Below are 20,735 nucleotides of genomic sequence, written 5' to 3' on the forward strand. Positions count from 1 at the left end.
TGTCGTCGCAGGGCATTGTGTGGTTAAGTGCCTTTCTCAAGGACACAACACGGTGGCCTCGGCTGGGGCTCGAACTCACGACCTTCAGTCGCTAGTCGAATGCCCTAACCACTTGGCCACGTGCCCACCCGATCCAGATTGAGTCCTTTCATTATCTGAGGGAGGCTTTCAGCAACTTTGTTAAGTCCAGGGGTTCTTTCTGTATCTTAATATGTATTTTGACCAATTGGATAATGTCCCAGATCTGCTGGATCCTGTAGTGTGCTTCTTCAATTTCCCGTCTAAAATCAAGCTTTATTGCCCTCCTTATTGTCGCCTCTAAGTCTGAGATAGACAGAGGAGGACTAATCAGCAAGCAACATGAGGTAGATAAACCTGGGTCATGTCTGACATACCCAGATGAAATTTTGAGTTGGTCACCAATTGGGCAGAAGTAATGTCTGCAGCTGGTTTCTATATAAATGTATTTACAGAGATATTTAATTAGGTTCCAACCAAGAAAGCAGCAGTGGATAGAGTGGTAGGTCACCTTGGGTTGTTAATTGACAGGAAGCAGAGCATGGGAACAGTGGGCTATTGAGGTGTAATGCTCCCAGCCTTATGATAAGGCAAGTTGACTACCTAAAGCAACACACACAAAAGGTTGGAGGAACTCAGCAGATCAGGCAGCATCTACGGAAATGGATAGACAGTCGACATTTGGGGCCAAAACCCTTCTTCTGTGCTGAAAAGGAAGGGGAAAGATGTCAGAGTAAAAAGATGGCGGGCGGGACAGGGAAGGAGGATGGCTAGGAGGTGATAGGTGAAGTCAGGTGGGTGGGAAAGATAAAGGGCTGGAGAAGGAGGAATCTGATAGGAGAGGAGAGTGGACCATAGAAAGAAGGAGGGGAACCAGGGTAGGCGAAAAGAGGTAAGAGGCCAGAGTGGGGAGTAGAAGAAGAGGGGAGGAGGAGGGATTATTTTTACAAGCAGAAATCGATACTCATGCCATCAGATTGGAGGCTGGAGTTCAGTAACTACCCCATTATGTGTATCGACCCACAGAATCCAGCAATTTGACCAAGCACACATCTTTATGTTTCTGGCTAATGAAGTCTTTGCACGGAGATCATTACAACTACCACAGTACATGTACCAGAGGTTGACTCTGAAAAAATACGTCACACATTAATTTTACACCACAGATATAGCTATACAAAGGAAAAAGATTAAAAATACATTTTACTGAAGATGCATTATATGTCCTTGAGGAAGGCGATAATGTTATCAACAGCTCGTTTTCCAGATGGGAACGTCAGGTAGCCGTTATCAAAGAAGCTGACTATCCCGTGGAAACCATCTGGAACATGGTGCCAGGTGACAGGAACACCATTATCTTCCAGCCTCTTTTTGAACAGCAGTCCATCATCCCGAAGCACATCAAACTCACACGTCAGAATGTATGCTGGTGGCAACTTCTTGATGGCAGCGTCACTGGCGAGAAGAGGGGAGAAGGTTGGCTCCAAGCTGGGTTGAATAAGGTTAAAGACATCTTCCTCATGTGGTAGCAGAGGGCTGGGACTGTAACCTCTGGCTTTAAAATCGTCGGGGATCAGATCCGCACTTATCCAACTCCTGTACTTGGTTTTGAGCTGCACAGACAGATGCTGGCCCTTCAACACTTCCTCTGCCACTGACAAGTCCCCGTTCAGGTAGTGCAGGTAGAAGAAGATCATACGTGTTCGGAACAGGAGTGGCACCGACTGATTTTGCTGGTAAGAGGGGAGGCTGAAGTCGACCATTTGGAGGGCAGGGTAGATCATGACCTGGGCTCGGAGACGTGGCAGCCCTGCGGTCCCCTCCATCTCAGTGACTCTCAGGCAAATGGCTGCTGTTAGGTTGCCGCCAGCACTGTCCCCGCTCACAACGATCCTGGAGTCGTCCACGCCGTAGTCTGCTGCATTCTTCATGAAGTGCAGTGTGGCCTTTAGGCAGTCTTCAAACTGGGTGGGGTACCTGTGCTCGGGTGCAAGCCGGTACCTGGGACAAAGCAGCAGGAAAAGATTAAATCATTGGCATGTGCAAAATCCATTGAGGGCCCATAGCTGAAGGGAATATTGAGACTGAGAGAGACAAAGGCTCCATCGTTTGAGGCGGGGGGGGGGGGGTAAAGGCAATTACATTCCTTGATTGGTCTGACTGTAGCCTCCATCAGAGAAAACCACCTGAGTCCATAAGGAACGGTGGTCTTCAAGGGGAAAAGGAACTGCACCTTGCAAAGTGACAAAGTAAAAAGTAAAAAGTTCTTAATATGCCAGTGCAAAGTAGTTTTACAATGCCGGAAGAACTTAATACAGATGATTTGTGAGGAGAAATTGATCATAAAATAACCATATTGGAATGTGATTCATTGTGTTAGGGGTGGAGCGAGTATACCTCAGATCTCTGCAAATAACTACAGTTTGTTATTTTATTAATCCAGAAACGTAGCACTGAAGAAATTAGTGGGAATGAGAGCCAATAAAATCCCCAAGCCATGATGGCATGGTTTTGAAAGGGGGTGTCTGTGGACAACATGTGACACTTGCTGGGTTTCTTTAAAGGGCTGCCCAAAACCTCATACAAGGTTAGTATTAGTTTCAATCCCTTTGTGGAATCAATCACCAGCACCAAATAACGATTTCCTTATACTTTGGTAACGAGAGACTGCTGAGCTGATAGACGGCCTTCATTTTGTGCAGCCAGTCCTCCCTTTCCACATTAACTGTGGAACTCTCTTTCACAATACACCCTCTTTATGTTGTATTCTACCCACTGGACATTCACAGGTTCCTCATCGTGTTCACAACATCCTGTGTGTTAACTGTTTTGGCTCTGTTTCTCTCTCTCCGCCCACTATTTCCTAACTGCTCCCACCATGAAATAAGCACTTTTGTCCAGCAGCCAAGAGAAAAGAGTGTTTCCACATACTTCTTGTTCAAGAGAATATTTCCACAAAGCTCACATTTCCTCTTAGCAACACCTGCCTTACTGGTGTTCAAAACTCAAAGAAAATTTATGATCAAGATACATATATGTCACTATATACTATCATGAGATTTACTTCCCTGTGGACATTCACAAAGGGAAAAAGAAATGCAATGGAATCAATGAAAAACTATACACAAAAACCAATATGCAGAGGAAAACTGTGCAAATACAAGTAATAATAAATAGATAAATATTGAGAACATGAGTTGTAGAGTCCTTGAAAGTGAGTCCATAGGTGGTGGAATCAGTTCAGTGGCGAAATGAGTTAAGTGGTCCACACCGGTTCAGCAGCCTGATGGTTGAAGGGTGATAACTGTTCCTAAGCCTGGAGGTGTGGGACCTAAGGCTCCTGTAGCTCCTTATTCTGTGTGCCACAGTTCCCAGGAAGACATTGGATTGCCTAGTGGGAGGGAGAGCTCAAAAGAAGCAAACTGGGGCAGTCAGGACATTCTGGCACCACAGTTCCCGAGGAGATGTTGGATTGTGTATAGTTAGGCACTTGGCAAGGGCCAATAAAAAGAAATTAGGTTTAAAGAGAGTGGCCATTGTGTGAGTGGGCCAACGTTAGAGTGGGAAGTTCAGGCTTTGGCAAGGAGTAGCAGATCCTTTCACTTAATTTTTCTTTCTTTCTTTCTCTTTGAACAGTTAGAGCAGTGGGGATGCCAGGCAAGATAATGGAATGGTCCTCTTGCAGGATTTGGGAAGGCAGGGAGACCTCCAGTGTCCCCGGCGACTACACCTGCAGGAAGTACGTCCAGCTGCGGCTCCTTTCAGATCATGTTAAGGAATTAGAGCTGGAACTGGATGAACTCCAGGTCATTCAGGAGGCCGAGGGGTTGATCGACGAGAGATACGGGAAGGTAGTTACCCCAAGGTACAGTGCACAGATAATTGGATGACGGTCAGGAAGGGGAAAGGGGTTAGGCAGCCAGTGCAGGGTACCCCTGTGGCTACTCCCCACAGCAATTTAAGCAGGATGACCTCACAGAAGAAAGCCACAGTGGTCAGGTCACTGACACCGTCCGGCTCTGTGGCTCAGAAGGGAAGGGGGTGAAAAGGTGAGCTGTGGTGATTGGGTATTCATTGGATAGGGGAACAGACAGGAGGATCTGTGGATAAGCATGAGATTCAAAGATGGCATATTGCCTGCCAGGTACAAGGGTCAGGGACATCGCGGATTGTCTCCACTGCATACTTAAATGTCCGGATGACTAGCCAGACATTATAGTCCACATTGGTACCAATGACAAGAGGTAGGAAGAGGGGAAGTGAGTTCAGGGAGGTAGGTGCTAAGTTAAAGGACAGGACCTCCATGATGGTGATTTCAGAAATGCAACCCATGCCACGTGCTAGTGAGGCCAGAGAGAAGATCATGCAGTTTAACATGTGGCTAAGGAGATGGTGCAGGAGGGAGGGTTTCATTGGGCTCCCTTCCAGGGAAAGTGGAACCTGTACAGAAGGGATGGTTTGCACTTGAACTGGAGGGGGGTCTAATATCTTTGCAAGGAAGGTTTGCTAGTGGTGCAACAGTGGTGGTGGGGAGGTGGAAGGAGTTAAACTAGAGTTGTGGGAGATGGGAATCGATCACCAGAGAAGATCATCACAAACAAGAGAAAATCTGCAGATGCTGGAAATTGAGCAACACAGACAAAATGCTGGAGGCAGCATCGATGGAAAAGAGTGCAGTCGACGTTTCAGGCAAAGACCCTTCATCAGGACTGGGGTAAAAGATGAGGAGTCGGAGTAAGAAGGCGGGGCGAGGGCAAGAAACACAAGGTGATTTTTGAAATCGAGGGGGGAGTGAGTGGTGAAGTAAAGAGCTGGGAAGTTGATTGGTGAAGGAGATGCAGGGCTGGAGAAGGGGGAATCTGATAGGAGAGGACAGAAGGCCATGGAAGAAAGAAAAGGGGGAGGAGCACCAGAGGGGGGCGATGGGCAGGCAAGGAGATAAGGTGAGAGAGAGAAACGAGAATGGAGAAGGGGGGGCATTACCGGAAGTTCGAGAAATCGATGTTCATGCCATCAGGTTGGAGGCTACCCAGACGGAATATAAGGTATTGCTCCTCCAACATGAGTGTGGCCTCATCGTGGCAGTAAAGGAGGTCACTGGGAGATCCCGCTTATTCTGGTAGATGGAGCCTGGGTGTTCAGTGAAGCGGTCTCCCAATCTACATCGGGTCTCACCGATATACAGGAGGCCACACCGGGAGCACCGGATACAGTAGATGACCCCAACCGACTCACAGGTGAAGTATCGCCTCACCTGGAAGGACTGTTTGGGGCCCTGAATGGTAGTGAGGGAGGAGGTGTAGCACTTGTTCTGCTTGCAAGGGTAAGAACCAGGAAGGAGATCAGTGGGGAGGGACGAATGGACAATGGAGTCACGTAGGGAGTGATCCCTGCGGAAAGCAGGAAGTGGGGATGAGGGAAAGATGTGTTTGGTTGGAGATAGCAGAAGTTACAGAGAATTATGTACATCCAGTGGAGGCTGGTGGGGTGATAGGTGTGAAAAAGAGCTGGTGAAGGGAGGGATGCTCCTTTCTTTGAAGGAGGACATCTCCTTTCTTCTGGAATGAAAAGCGTCATCCTGAGAGCAGATGTGGCAGAGACTGAGGAATTGAGAGAAGGGGATGGCATTTTACATGTAATGTGGTGGATTAGGGTTTAGTCCAGGCAGCTCTGAGGTTCAGTGGTTTAATAACAGATATCAGTAGATAATCTGTCTTCAGAGACAGAGAGATCGAGAAAGAGGAGGGAGTTGTCAGAAATGGACCAGGTAAATTTGAGGGCAGGGTGGAAGCTGGAGGCGAAGTTGATGAAGTCGTCGATGTAGCAGGGAAAAAGCTGGGGAATGACACCAGTGCAGGCTTGGAACATAGACTGTTCCACGTAGCCGACAAGAAGGCAGGCATAGCTGGGACCCATGCGAGTACCCATGGCTACACCTTTTGTTTGAAGGAAGTGGGAGGAGCCAAAGGAGAAACGATTAAGAGTGAGGACTAGCTCTGCCAGATGGAGGAGAGTGGTGTTGGAGGGGACCCGGCTGCGTCTGGTGTCCAGAAAAACACGGACAGCTTTGAGGCCTTCCTGGTGGGGGATGGAGGTGTATAGAGACTGGACATCCATACTGAAAATAAGATGCTCAGGGCCAGGAAACTTGAAATCATTGAAAAGATCAACAGCATGTGAAGTGTCACAGATGTAGATAGTGAAGCAATGAACAGGGTGGAGTGGGGGATAAAACTGAGCTGAGATATGGAGATATAAGTTCAGTGGGACAGGAACAAGCATAAACAATGGTTCTACCTGGGCAGGCAGATTTGTGGATCTTGGGTAGTGGAAATGGGAGGAAGGTGCGGGGGTGAGGGAACTATGAGGTTGCTGGCAGTGGATGGGAGATCCCCAGAGTTAATAAGGCCAGTGATGGTGTGGGGAGATAATGCCCTGGTGCCCCTGAGTGGGATCCTGTTCGAGGGGTAAGTAAGAGAAAGTGTCTGACAGCTGTTGCTGGGCCTCAGCAAGGTAGAGGTCAGTCCGCCAGACTATTACAGCTGCCACCCCCAGTCCTTCTGCGGGTTTGATGGTGAGGTTAGGAATGGTGCAGAGAGCGACCGAAAGGAGTCAGGTTGGAATTGGAGACAGGTGTGGTGAAGTCGAGACGGTTGACATCCCGTTGACAGTTATCAATGAAAAGATCCAGAACAGGGAGAAGAGCAGGGCGGGGTGTTCAGGAAGAATAGGAGGGCTGAAGACGGGAGAAGGGGATCATCGGTGCGGGGTGGAGAGTCCTTACCAAAGAAGGGGTGGCAGAAGAAGAGCTCGATGTCATGGCTGGTGCGGACATGGAACGCACAGATAAAGATGTTGTTAAACCTAATGTGTCTGTACACTACTACATCAATTAAATAAAAGCACGAACGCGGGAGATGACTTTAACTGGACTATTCACAGTGCAGCAAGAGAAGACAATGCACATACACAAACAACAGATATCTAAGGGGACCGGTGGGGGGAGTCATTGCTCAAAAGGAAAGAGATCCGTACATACAAAGTCAGAAATAGAAAGGCTGAGCGTGATTGGAGTAATGTTCTGAGCTGTGGATATTTCAATGCAAGGAGTATTGTAGGAAAGCTTAATGAGCTTAGGACAGGGGTCAGCATGTGGAATCATGATATTGTAGCCATTAGTGAGACTTGGTGGCAGGAGGGACAGGACTGGCAGCTCAGTGCTCCAGGGTGCCTTTGTTTAAGATGTGATAAAGCGGACACGATTACAGGGGGAGGGATGCCATTACTAGTTGGGGAAAATGTCACAGCAGTGCTCAGGCCGGAGAGCTCACTTACTGTGGCTATATGTATATAAGGGATGACCACGTTAATGGGATCATATTTTAGAACGTCCAACATTGTGTGGGATTTTGAGGATCATATTTGTAGAGAGATCACAGACTGTTGCAAGAAACATAAGGTTGTGATAGTAGATGATTTTAACTCTCCACATATAGACTGGGACAGGACTCCCATACTTGTCAAAACTGTTCGGCAAAGTTTCTCATTCAGTATATAGTCCCAACTAGAGGGGGTGCGATACTCAATCTATTAGGGAATGAGACTGGGAAGGTGACAGAAGTATAGTGTCACTTTGCATCTAGCGATCATAATGCCATTAGTTTCAAGCTAATTTTGCAGAAGAATAGGTATGGTCCTCAGGTTAAGATTTTATGCTGGAGAAAGGCCAATTTTGATGGAATCAGAAAGGATCTGGCAAGTGTGCATTGGGAACAGGTTTTCTGGCAACAATGCGCTTGGTTATGAAGGAGCAGATGGGTTACTTAAGGAGTTTAAGAAATGTAAGAGAACACTTAAGATAATCAGGAGAGCTAAAAGAAAGCATGAGGTTGCTCAAGCAGACAAGGTGAAAGAGAATCCCAAGAGCTTCTACAGATATTTTAAGAGCAAAAAAGATAGCAACAAACAAAACTGGTTCTCTGAGTGGTCATCTATGTGTGGAGCCAAAAGAGATGGGGGAGCTTTGAATAGATTTTTTGCATCTGTATTTACTCAGGAGATGAACATAGAGCCTATAAAAATGAGGCAAAGTAGCAGTGACGTCATGATTGTGTACCGATTACAGAGAAGAAAGTTTTTGCTGTCTTGAGGAAAATTAGGGTGGATAAATCCCCAAAGCCTGACAAGGTGTTCACTCAGACCCTGCGGGTGGCAAGTGCCGAAATTGCAGGGGCCGTAGCAGAGATTTTTAAAACATCCTTTGCCACGGGTGAAGTGCCAGAGGGTTGGAGGGTAACTAATGGTGTCCTGTTGTTCAAAAAAGGCTCTGAGATTAAGCCATGAGATTACAGTCCAGTGAACCTGATATGAGTAGTGGGTAAGTTATTGGAAGGTATTCTAAGGGACTAGATATAAGAGTATTTGGATAGATAGGGACTGATTAGGAAGTCATGGTATTTTGCATGGTAGGTCATGTCTAACCAATCTTATAGAATTTTTTGAAGACGTTACCAGGAAAGTTGATGAAGGCAAGGCAGTGGATGTTGTCTACATGGACATTAGCAAGGCCTTTGAAAAGGTCCTACATGGGAGGTTGGTCAAGAAGGTTCAATTGCTTGACATTCGAGATGCGGTAGTAAATTGGATTAGACATTGGCTTCGCAGGAGAAGCCGCAGATTGGTAGTAAATGGTTGCCTCTCTGACTGGAGGCCTGTGACTAGTGTTGTGCTGCAGTGACTGGTGCTGAGTTTGTTGTTGTTTGTCATCTATATCAACAATCTACCTGATAATGTGGTTAACTGGATCAGCAAATTTGCAGATGACATCAAGATTGCTGGTGTAGTGGACCGTGAGGAAGACTATGAAAACTCGCATTGGAATCTGGACCAACTGGAAAAATGGGCTGAAAAATAGCAGATGAAATGTGATGCAGACAAGTGTGAGGTGTTGCACTTTGAGAGGACAAACCAGGGTAAGATTTGCACTATGGATGGTAGGGCACTAAAGTGGAACAGAGGGACCTGGGAGTATAAATTCTTAATTCCTTGAAAGTGGCGTCACAGGTAGATAAGTTCATAAAAAATGTTTTGGCACATTAGCCACAAATCAAAGTATTGAGTACAAGAGTTGGGCTATTATGTTGATGTTGTATAAGACTGTGGTGAGGCCTAATTTGGAATACCATGTGCAATTTTATTCACCTACCTACCTATCTACAGGAATTGATGTCAATAAGATTAAAAGAATGCAGGCAAAAAAAAATAAGGATGGTGCCAGGACTTGAGAACCTGAGTTATACAGAAAGGTTGTATAGATTTGGATTTCTTTCCCCAGAGTATGGAAGAATGAGAGGAGATTTGTTAGAGGTATACAAAATTATAGGGGTATCGTTAGGGTAAATGCAAGTAGGCTTTATTCACTGAGGTTGTGTGAGACTAAAACTAGAGGTCATGGATTAAAGGTGAAAGGTGAAATGTTGAAGGGGAACATGAGGATGAATTTCTTCACTCTGAGAGTGTGGATCGAACTGCCAGTGAAAGTGGTAGACCCAGGTTCGATTTCACCATTTAAGAGAAATTTGGGTAAGTATGGAGGGCTATGGTCCAGGTGCAGGTCAACGGGGCTAGGCAGACAAATGGGTTAGCATGGACTAGATGAGCTGAAGGGCCTGTCTCTGTGCTGTAGTGTTCTATCACTCGATGTCTCTATGACATCTTCCCGACAGTAGCAGCAAGAAGAGAGCCTATTCTGGATGGTGGGGGTCCTTGATGATGGATGCTGCTTTCTTGTGGTAATGCTCCTTGTAGATGTGTTACAGAGAGTTTCTTATATAAACACTTAGAGCATAGAACACAGAACATAGAACAGTACAGCACAGGAACAGGCCCGTGTGCTGAACCAATTAAATTAGTAATCAAATTGCTAACTAATCTAATCTCTTCTGCCTACACAACATCCATATCCTTCCATTTTCTTCATATCCATGTGTCCATCTGAACATCGCATAAGAGTCTCTTATGTTCCCAGACATCCCACCTCTCCCGGAAGTTCCGGGAGTCTCCCGCATATTAATAGTGCCTCCCTGATGCCCGCAAATTATATACAATATCACGGAAATCAATTTTTTTGAGAGCGAGCGAGAGAAAGTAAGAGAGAGAGAGCGAGCGAGAGAGAGAGAGAGACAGAGACAGCACGAGCGAGAGCGTGCCATGGCAGAGTGTTCCAAAAAAAAAATAAAACGTACGTCACCCCAGACTACACTAAAGTGTACCCCTGCCTAACAGGGGTCAAAATAATGACAGTGTTGCTCACTGCACCGTTTGCAACAGTGACTTTTCTATTGCCCATGGTGGGTTAAGACTGTAAAAGACGTGTTGAGGTGAGTTTAACAGGTGTCATTCGTTCATTAGCATAGCTAACGTTATTTAAACTAGCTGGCCAGCTGCTAAGGAGCTACTCTATCGCAGACATCCCACCTCTCCCGGAAGTCTCCCGCAAATTGATGATGCTACCTCCCTGAAATGAGTTTTTGCAGGGTGGGATGTCTGTGTTCCTGCCCCTACCTCCACCCCAGGCAGTGCATTCTAGGCACCCACTACTCTGTGTAAAAAAAACTTGCCCCTCACATCTCCTTTGAAATTACCCCCTCTCTCCTTAAATGCATGCCCACATCCTTCACATGCAAGCAAGTGATCTCTCCTTTATCCTTGAGTAGTCCTACCTTATGTCTAGTTATCCTGTTGCTCTTGATGTATGTATAAAATACCTTGGGATTCTCCTTAATCCTCCCTAACAAGGACTTTTCATGACCCCTCCTGGCTTTTCTAATTCTTTTCTTGAGCTCTTTTCTGGCTTCTTTATAACCCTCAAGGGAAGGATTTGGTCAATATAACTTTGTTAATCACATTTGCTCATCGCTGTCCCAACAGAGGCAGGGATGGGAACCATAGGTTCAACATTTGTAAAGTTTATGTGCCATTTCCTTTCGGGACAGAGACGGATTATTCAACACGCAAACACAAGGAATTCTGCAGGTGCTAGAAATTCAAGCAACACACATCAAAGTTGCTGGTGAACGCAGCAGGCCAGGCAGCATTTCTAGGAAGAGGTACAGTCGACGTTTCAGGCCGAGACCCTTGGATTATTCAACAATCTGGTTGGAAATGGTGAAACAGAAATAAAAGCTCTGGGGCATTGAAAGGATGGCAAAAACTTTTGAACCTGGAGAAAGTGCAAAGAGATTATAAGGATCAACCGAGATGCAAATGAGCCATCGGCACTTCTGTAGTGACATGCTAAGTGGACTGACATCTCTGTGCAGGAGAAATTAGTCAGTGAAGTGGGGTTGTGAGTGGGTTGTTTGTGAAAGTAGTCATTTTGCAGAGTGATGTTGAAACCACTTCGGCAGCAGGCAAACTCATCTGGAAGGAAGTGGGGTGGTTCACATGGGGTGGTGGTGAAATGAGAGAGCTGACAGAGTGCATTATCCTTTCATCAAATACCTCTTTCTTGACAGCCAGAATTAGATTACATTTCTGGTTGTTCCCTGTCTTCTCCCTCCCTGTTTTCATAAATACTGGTGTTATATTTGCCACCTATCAGAACCAATGGAAGACTGGAAGAAGATACCCAGTGTATCCACCATATCATGAGCCATTCTCTTTCAAAACCTTTGCAGGCAGGTATCAAGTCCCAGAAAACTTAATGGCTTTCAACTTTATTTATTTTTCCAGCACTCTTTCAACTAATGCACGTTTCTTTCGACCCATTCATTCTAGACCTGCCTCTCCCCATTATTTTCAGGACGATTTCTGTCAATTTTTCCACGAAAATATTTGTTTAAATTTGCTACCATTTCCTTTTCCCAATATAACCTCTCTTGTTGCATCCCGTGAGGGGCCCACATTAATCTTTGATTATCTTTTCTCTTTACATTTTGTGCTTCTTGTTAAGTTACCTCCAAAGTTATATTTGACATGTCCTTATCAGTGGCTTCATGCTTCTTTGCTGAACTATTAAATGTTTCCAAACCTTCGATTTTCTGGATTTTGGTGTCATTGCAAGCCTTTGCCTTTGATCCAATATTCCTTTAACTTCTATTTATAGCCAGATATATTGATATCTCCTGATATACACAGTAATATCAGGATATTTTACATATATATGATTAATTAATTAATCTATCTCTATCTGTCAATTCTATTTCTATCTTCTTTACAGTTTTTACCTTTTGTCTCCTGCTTTTATGTTATCCCATCTAAGTACTGCTGACCTATCTTCTCTCTTCCATCTCGATCTTCTGGTTAATTCTCTGTTCTGATTTTTCATGTCTCATTGTGCCCTGTTGCACCTCTGCATGATTACTTTGATCCCCTGTTTTGTTATGCGCACTCTAAGAGGAAGAAAAAAGTTTCATTCAATATTTAGAGGATTTGTTCATACATTATTGTTAGCCATCTTTTAAGATAACTGGTCCTTTGCTCCCCCGCTATCAAAGCCCTCTCATATTTTAATTCTTTTGCTTTACAAAGTTGCTCGTGAAAAAGCTGTTTATGTATTTTATTTGCCTTCCTTATATTATCTTTAATCTTTCGTACCCTTGAGTTACTAAACTCAAACCAGTTTTTGTTGGAACTGCTCCAAGTTTCTTGTTGTCATTGATAGAAATATGCAGGGTGTACTGTGAATACATACAGTATACTTACACAGTCAGACTTGGTCAGACCACACTTGGAGTATTATCAAACAACAGGAATTCTGCAGATGCTGGAAATTCAAGCAACACACATCAAAGTTGCTGGTGAACGCAGCAGGCCAGGCAGCATCTATAGGAAGAGGCGCAGTCGACGTTTCAGGCCGAGACCCTTCGTCAGGACTAACTGAAGGAAGAGTGAGTAAGGGATTAAATCCAGCCTCTTCCGGTGATGCCTACACCGAAGAAGTTTAGATCCTCTCTTCGACGGGAGTTCAGTGAAACCATCTCTCACTGCTCCCCATCTGTGATTTAATCCCTTACTCACTCTTCCTTCAGTTAGTCCTGACGAAGGGTCTCGGCCTGAAACGTCGACTGCGCCTCTTCCTATAGATGCTGCCTGGCCTGCTGCGTTCACCAGCAACTTTGATGTGTGTTGCTTGAATTTCCAGCATCTGCAGAATTCCTGTTGTTTGCGTTTAAATTCACTACTGCGAAGCCTCTTCCAGTGATGCCTACAACCGAAGAAGTTTAGATCCTCTCTTCGACGGGAGTTCAGTGAAACCATCTCTCACTGCTCCCCATCTGTGATTTAATCCCTTACTCACTCTTCCTTCAGTTAGTCCTGACGAAGGGTCTCGGCCTGAAACGTCGACTGCGCCTCTTCCTATAGATGCTGCCTGGCCTGCTGCGTTCACCAGCAACTTTGATGTGTGTTGCTTGAATTTCCAGCATCTGCAGAATTCCTGTTGTTTGCGTTTAAATTCACTACTGCGAAACCTCTTCCGGTGATGCCTACACCGAAGAAGTTTAGATCCTCTCTTCGACGGGAGTTCAGTGAAACCATCTCTCACTGCTCCCCATCTGTGATTTAATCCCTTACTCACTCTTCCTTCAGTTAGTCCTGACGAAGGGTCTCGGCCTGAAACGTCGACTGCGCCTCTTCCTATAGATGCTGCCTGGCCTGCTGCGTTCACCAGCAACTTTGATGTGTGTTGCTTGGAGTATTATCAGCAGTTTTGGGCCTCTTATCTAAAAAAGGAACATGCTAGCATTGGAAAGGGTCCAGAAGAAGTTCTCTAGAATATTCCTAGGAATGAAGGAGTTAACATAGGAGGAGCATCGAAGGCTCTTGACCTGTACTCACTGGAGTTTAGAAGAATGGTGGGGGCATCTCATTCAAACCTGTCGAATACTGAAAGGCCCAGATAGAATAGACAAGGAGAGGATGTTTCCTACAGCGGGATAGTCTAGGACCAGAGGGCACAGCCTCAGAATAGAAGGCCATCCCTTTAGGACAGAGATGAGAGGAATTTCTTTAGCCATAAGACAGAGAATCTGTGGAATTCATCGCCACAAATGGCTGTGGAGGCCATGTCATTGGGTATATTTAAAGTGGAGCTTGATAGGCTCTTGATTAGTCAGGGCGTCAAACGTTACAACGAGAAGGCAGCAGAATGGGGTTGAGAAGAATAATAAACCAGCCATGATCGAATGCTGGAGCAGACTTGATGGACCGAATGGCCTCGTTCTGCTCCCATGTCTAATGGTATTTTGGTCTTAAAGGCCCTGAAGATGAGCTTTTTGCAGCAGCAAGGTCCATTGTAACACAGTTCATCACTTGTCCTCTTTATCCGTATGCTTCCATGTCAATTGCTCAGGGCTCAGGCAATAGGCCAGAAGTCCTATATTTTAATTTAGAGTCAAGCCTCTGTTGCCCAGTCAGTAGAATCTCCTCCCCATTCCTCTTTATGTAACTTATTCCGATGTGGAGCAACCTGGTTACTCCCTCCCTTTTCAATTTCCTCTCGAGTTGCCATGAGACGGTCTTTACTCAGGCACCAGGTACGACACACACCGTTTGGCATTCTCACTCATGGATGCTGAGGACTCTACCCATTCCCCCAGTTACAGAATGTGCAGTAGGCCAGAATATACACATGAAAGGATGTAGGAAGAGAGGGAAGATGATAGACAAATAACAACCACAAAGAACAAAGGCTTTGACTATCTTGTTGTCCGTACTGTAATCCTTCTCCTTATCTCTACAGGAAGCGAATACACCAGGCTCATTGTATTCATTGCATCACATAGGCAATCATCTCCTTCAGCGCCCACAGCTTCCTCCTGAGAGAAGGTTTGTCCATTTTCTGCAACCAGAAGCTGTTGTCAATCGTAAAGGGGCAGGATGTGCAAGAATGCATGTGTTAGCTAAAATCCGGTTTCCACAGACCGGAGTCAGAACATGTAGGAATGGAAGGAGGAGACTGCAACCACTGAGATGTAGAGTAGTTAGTTAGTAACAGAGATAAGGGATAACGTGCATCTTGAAAAGAAATGTCGGTGCAATAAATATTGAGGCAAATGTTCTGCCTGAAGCAGGGAGCTCAGCTAAAGCCTGGAATGGAGCTCTCTGAGGTTCCTGGGCCTCAGTGGATATGGGCAAATCCAGGCAGTGACCAAACGGATGTACTAATGCCTGTGCTAAATAAAAATGTGGTAACCCAGATCGAACAGTAGACCAAACCTTACCCTGTCAATGATGATAATTTAACGGGGATATCTTTGAGATAAACTCTCTCAACTCAAAGGCCACATACTGGCTGACAAACCTTGAATGTAAGATATATATGTTACTCAAGTAATCCAGAGATACCAACAGCACACATCAGTAAAGAGACACATTTTGTCCTTTAGGAACATATTAGCGAAAACTCTTCACTGGGTTGCCGCTGTAAACAGGTGCATTCTGCAGGAAATCCAACCTAAAAGGTGTAGTAGACATATTAACGTGAGGAGCATGAGAGGGATCTTTGCAGGATAAGCCTAATTGTGGCAGTACTCTTGAGACAGCATTTAAGCCCCTAATCCATGGGCTTGAATTGCTACCTCGAGGTTAGTGGCACAACCTCAGTTCAACATTAATTAATTGGCAGTCTCATTACAGGTTAGGATTGTATTCTTTAGAATGTAGAAGATTGAGAGGAGATTTGATAGAGGTATACAAAATTATTAATGGTATAGATAGGGCAAATGCAGGTAGGCTTTTTCCACTGAGATCGGGTGGAACTACAACCAGAGGTCATGGGTTAAGGGTGAAAAGTGAAAGGTTTAAGGGGAAACCTCTTCAGTCAGAGGGTCGTGACAATGTGCAAGTGCAAGTAGTGCATGTGAACTCAATTTCAATGTTTAAGAGAAGTTTGGATAGGTACATGGATAGTAGGGATATGGAAGGCTATGGTCCCAGTGCAGGTCAATGAGAGAAGGCAGTTTAAATGGTTTCAGCATGGACTAGATGGGCCAAAGGGCCTGCTTCAGTGCTATACTTCTCCATGACTTGAGTCCATGCTTAGTAAGTAATACCTGTGTAATGTTGTGTTGTAAAATAGCATTTACCATTAATATATCTTAACTGTGTGGAAAAATAAAATCAACCTCAATAAACTGGGAAGGATATCAGATGAATTATCGTCAGGTGTAAAATACCACAGATCAAACCAGATGCAATGCCACAAAATACTGCCAAGAACAGAAGACATACAATGTGTTGGAATAAGAGTAATGTTGAAAGACAGAGAGTAGAGACTCGCTTTACTGGACAAGTAAAACAACGTAGGAGCAATTGGATAGTAGTGAGCACATTACAGGAAGGGAGGCAAAAACGTTGAGCAGATGGAGAGACGGGAGCGCAATCCAGCAGACAAAATAGGATACGTGTGGTTGAACAGAGTTCTGTAGTCCATGCGGAAAGGGAGGAATTGTAGCACGAAGGAACTATAAGACCGTCCTACTATACTTCGAAGGAAATCGTTGGCTGATGCCGGCAATTGGTTTCATCTCACCACCACTCCTCCCATTGCACCTCCCAAACCTATTTTCTGTACCACACACACAGATGAACAAGGCTGTAGAGATTGAGATACCCGCGTCGCCAAGTTCAGCTTCAAAACATCTAATCTCTTAATGCTCTTTTGTGGTCGCTGGATCGAATTCCTAGAACTCTTCAGCTGATAGTGTGAATATCTGCAGCGGAAGGACTCGAGTGGTTGGAGAAGCATCCTGCCAAGGACAGTCAGGGAGGTACAATAAGTGATAGACCTGCCAGCAATTGAATTGTATTAACAAACGGAGCGAGCCACAAGTCTCAGCAGTATTACAGTTACCAGGGCTCCGATTTGCTCTTATAGTGAGGCACCAATAACTACAGCTGCTAAGGAGCTTCAAGCTCCAAGGTGAAAGGCCAAGACTTAGATGAGTGAGGGTTATGAATGGGTGGTGTTCAGCAGGATGGGGGGGACACAGGAATGTTGCAGGATACACATTTGCTGATGGCCCTGAAGCGTGAGAGGCCTTACCCTCCTTCCAGAATGACGATCAGCCTAGGTGGCGATTGCACCAGTTAAACAGTTCCTCCGCCCTCAGGCAAAGGATAATCAAAATGATCATCATGATGAAAGTCATAGTCAAAGAGTGACACAGCACAGAAGCTGGCCCTTCAGCCCATTGTGTCTGTACTGACCAGCAGGCACCCATCCACACTAATCCGACATTACACCACACATCCACCCACACCAACCAACCCACACATTACGGGGATGTGGGAAGGGCCCGGGCGGCCGCGAGGAGAGTGAGAATCCTGGCTCCTGCAGCAGCAGTCGGGATTGAAGCCGGGTCGCCAGAACACTAAAGCAGCGGTGCTGACCGACGTGACCCTGAGCCACACGTGGTGAAACCTCCACAGGGAGCGAGGGGATTGCACTGAAGCTACAGCACCGTTCTGGAGCGGGAGGACAGGGTGATAAGTTGGATATGTCAGGTTACTTCTGGGCCTCACTGATGATCGCTCCCACAAGGATCTTGTTCAGATTGAACTAGTTGTGCCGAAAGGCCTGTTCACATGCTGTACAGCTCTATGGGAACAGCGGTGATGCCAACGCCAAAAATCTGCCCATTCTAGTAAGTGAACCTTTCCCTGTGTAAACAGGCTGGTAATACTCACTCCACAGAAACCACGACTGAGCCCGTTTCCCTGGCAATATATCGGCACAGGCGGTCGTAATCATCTGCAGAAGAAAGTACAAGTTAGTTACCAGATTAGAGGGACCAGCATCAGCATCAAGCTCTCCCAGGATAAATGCCGTAAGGCTTAGGGACACAGTTCTCTTTGCACAGTCCTTTTCAGAACAAGATGAAAGGTCTCCCTCCCCTGACCCCACCTTCATTGTCAAGTCAAGCCATAGAGAAGGGGTTCCCAACTTTTTTATGCTATAGACCCCTATCATTAACTGAGGGTTTTGCTCCAGAGAATGTGACTGGGTTGAATGCCAAGAGAAGATTAAACTAAATTCAGCTACAAAGCCAAACTGCCAAGTCACTGAAATTCCTTTGGGTGCTTTTATGTATAAACATGTAAATGGTTTCCTTAAAAGCCAGGCACCCTTTGCTTCACCACCAATGAATTACTTTCCAACTGCGTGCATATTACCATAATGGCCACAATACGCTTTCCCAGCCGTACTTTGAAATAAAGCCATGGGATCTTCGACACCCACTGTGAATGTCTGACAGAGCTTGGGTTCTCCTTTCAGTGGAAAGTGACTCCTGCAGGACCACTCCATGGTGTCAGCCTAGACATTGTGCTTTAGAATCACAGACTAAAATACAGCTGACACCTTTAACAACTGTTTATCTCCAATCCTTTGTGGAGGAGGAATCAACTTTGAGTTGAACTCTGACCCTTCATTTCCAGACGCATCAGCGGTAAGTGGCCAATTAAATTAGCTGATGGCATGCGACTGGTAACCTGGGCAATGGGCCGAGGGATGGGAAGGGAGAGAATTGTGCCAAATCTTTCCTTGAACCAGAAGAGACACAGAGACATCTCTCCGATCAGTTTCACCATGTCACTAGGAAGTTGCCTTACACTGGCTGGGAGACAGTGAAGTCAGCCACTGCAAAGAATGTGAATCATAGAATGTTAGAGTTTACAAACAGCAGGCCATTCAGCCCATCATGCCCATGCCTTCTGAGAAAACTGACACGTCAGATCTCACTCCCAGTTCTTGTGGGTTATGGCTCACCTTTCAATACTAGTGAGTTTCAAGGGACACCACCCTGAACACTTACTTATACTGCCAAACACCCATCCTCCTCCGTGAAAATACAGGACCCCTTGACTCTTGCCGGTGTCTGCCAATGGTGGTTGATAAACCCTCACGGGTACGCCATCAAAGTGCACATCCTGGATAACCAGCCCAGCCTCTTCCTTCAGCGATATCATGAGTAACTTTCTGCGCAGGTATCGGACAGCCGAGATCTGAGTTCCGAAGCCCAGGTTCTGGATGATGTTTCCCTGGGGTTTGGGGTGTGTGGAGGGGAGGGAGAGGTAAAAGGAATTAAGTCAATAACTTGCAATTATATAGCAGCCTGGATGGTTATGAAATACTGCTGGCTGATTGACAAGGGTGGGATCACGCACATGAAGAAGCAACTGGGATTGATGGAGCAGGTGAAGAGGTAGAACGCCAAGATTTGGGAAAGAAGTAACAAAGTTCAGAATATAAGTAAGAAAGTTATGATGCAGCTGTATAAAACTTTAGTTCGGCCACATTTGGAGTGTTGTGTGCAGTTCTAGTCACCCTTAACAGGCGGGATGAGGAGGCCTTGGAGAAGGTGCAGAAGAGGTTCACCAGTATTAGCTACAAGGAGAGGTTGAACCTACTTGGACAGTTTCCCCTGGAGCATCGGTAGCCGAAGGGAGAGCTGATAGAAGTATATCTATCAGCTACCGTTACCACAATGATATCACAGCTCAGACATCTGAGTTCAGAGTTCAGTTCCAGTGTCCTCTGTAAGAGGGTTCCACATCTGGACAGATGTTCATTTGCCCTACCACCCCTGCAGCCAGAAATGTACAAAGAATGTTCTTTTTTTATCGGGAACTCAAAACCGCTCTCTGGGGCTTGTGAGCTACATTTCCCTTCCTAGACTTCCTCAATCAAACATTCCATTCACTAACCTCCCTCTCAATAAAGTCCCCCCCTGCACCTGAGTGAATCTGTCTGTCTGCCCCCGTACTCACGTCCCTTCGTTCTGCTCTCTGGACAAGGCTCTCCATCTCTGGCTTGCTGATCTGATTAGCACAGTCCTGTCCGTCTCTGTTCAGCAGGCAGAGTCCCACTTCCCACGGTCAATCTCTCAGGGAATTCTCCATGTGTCACCTCCGCCTGTAACGTGAGTCTAGGCTCAACCTCAGACCCCACTGAGGATTTGACCAGTGCCCCATACGATCACAAAGTTACATTCCGTTTCCCAGGATCTTGACACAACATAATGCTCGAGGTGGGGCTTGGAAGGAGGACAGCTGTAACGTGATTTTCCTTCAGATTCCGGTTCATACACTGTCGTCCAGAGCCACACCTCACTGTGCTCTCTCCATCTTCTGTTTAGGGGATTTCATGGGATTCTGTGGCCTATGGATGAAGGGTTTCCAGCGACAGGCATGTCCCCGAGATCAGGGACTTGCAGTTTTGCACCGAGCTGTGTAATTTTCTCAGACGGAGAGCTGAGACTGCTCAGTTGCTGAGCAATATTCAAGAATGGTATCAACACGTGTTTGGATATTACAGGTCTCAGGGGATGCAGGGACCTGAAAACAGATTTCCCATTGCAACCAGTGATGGAACAGGTTTGGGGGCATTTACACCCCTCCTACCTCTGTATCTAATGGACTGGGGGCTCTGAGACATATTCCTTTTGACTCAACTTCTGTTGACCAGTCTTATCTCAGTTATATAGGCACTCACCATGCCCTTGAACAACTTTGAGACAGTTTATTGTAAAGTCTCATTCTGATTAAAGAGCGACAAAGGCAGAACCCAGCTAAATTGAGAAGGTTGGGAAACAGTTAATTGATTAACTGGAGTACATCATTGTAACTTTGGAGTGTAAGCTGTGTTTAAGAAAAAGATAAAGAAAAGGTTTAGAGGCACTTTAAAAGGAACAGTCACTCTGCTCACCTTGTAG

At 45.7% G+C, this 20,735-nt stretch overlaps 1 protein-coding gene across 1 annotated transcript in view; it reads right to left on the reverse strand.

Annotated features, from left to right (window-relative positions):
* Nucleotides 1-1,034: 1,034 nt before the first annotated feature.
* The window catches only part of aadacl4 (arylacetamide deacetylase-like 4), a 21,643-nt gene continuing 1,942 nt past the window's right edge, over nt 1,035-20,735 (reverse strand). Inside the window, exons 2-4 of the mRNA XM_063032994.1 lie at nt 18,837-19,062; nt 17,710-17,773; nt 1,035-2,019 (exon numbers count right to left, since the gene is read on the reverse strand). Coding sequence (XP_062889064.1) covers nt 1,236-2,019; nt 17,710-17,773; nt 18,837-19,062 — 1,074 coding nt within the window. The 3' untranslated portion in view covers nt 1,035-1,235. The remainder of the gene's footprint in view (nt 2,020-17,709; nt 17,774-18,836; nt 19,063-20,735) is intronic.

Source organism: Mobula hypostoma, chromosome 25 (genome assembly GCF_963921235.1).
Source record: "Mobula hypostoma chromosome 25, sMobHyp1.1, whole genome shotgun sequence".
Classification (NCBI taxonomy): domain Eukaryota; kingdom Metazoa; phylum Chordata; class Chondrichthyes; order Myliobatiformes; family Myliobatidae; genus Mobula; species Mobula hypostoma.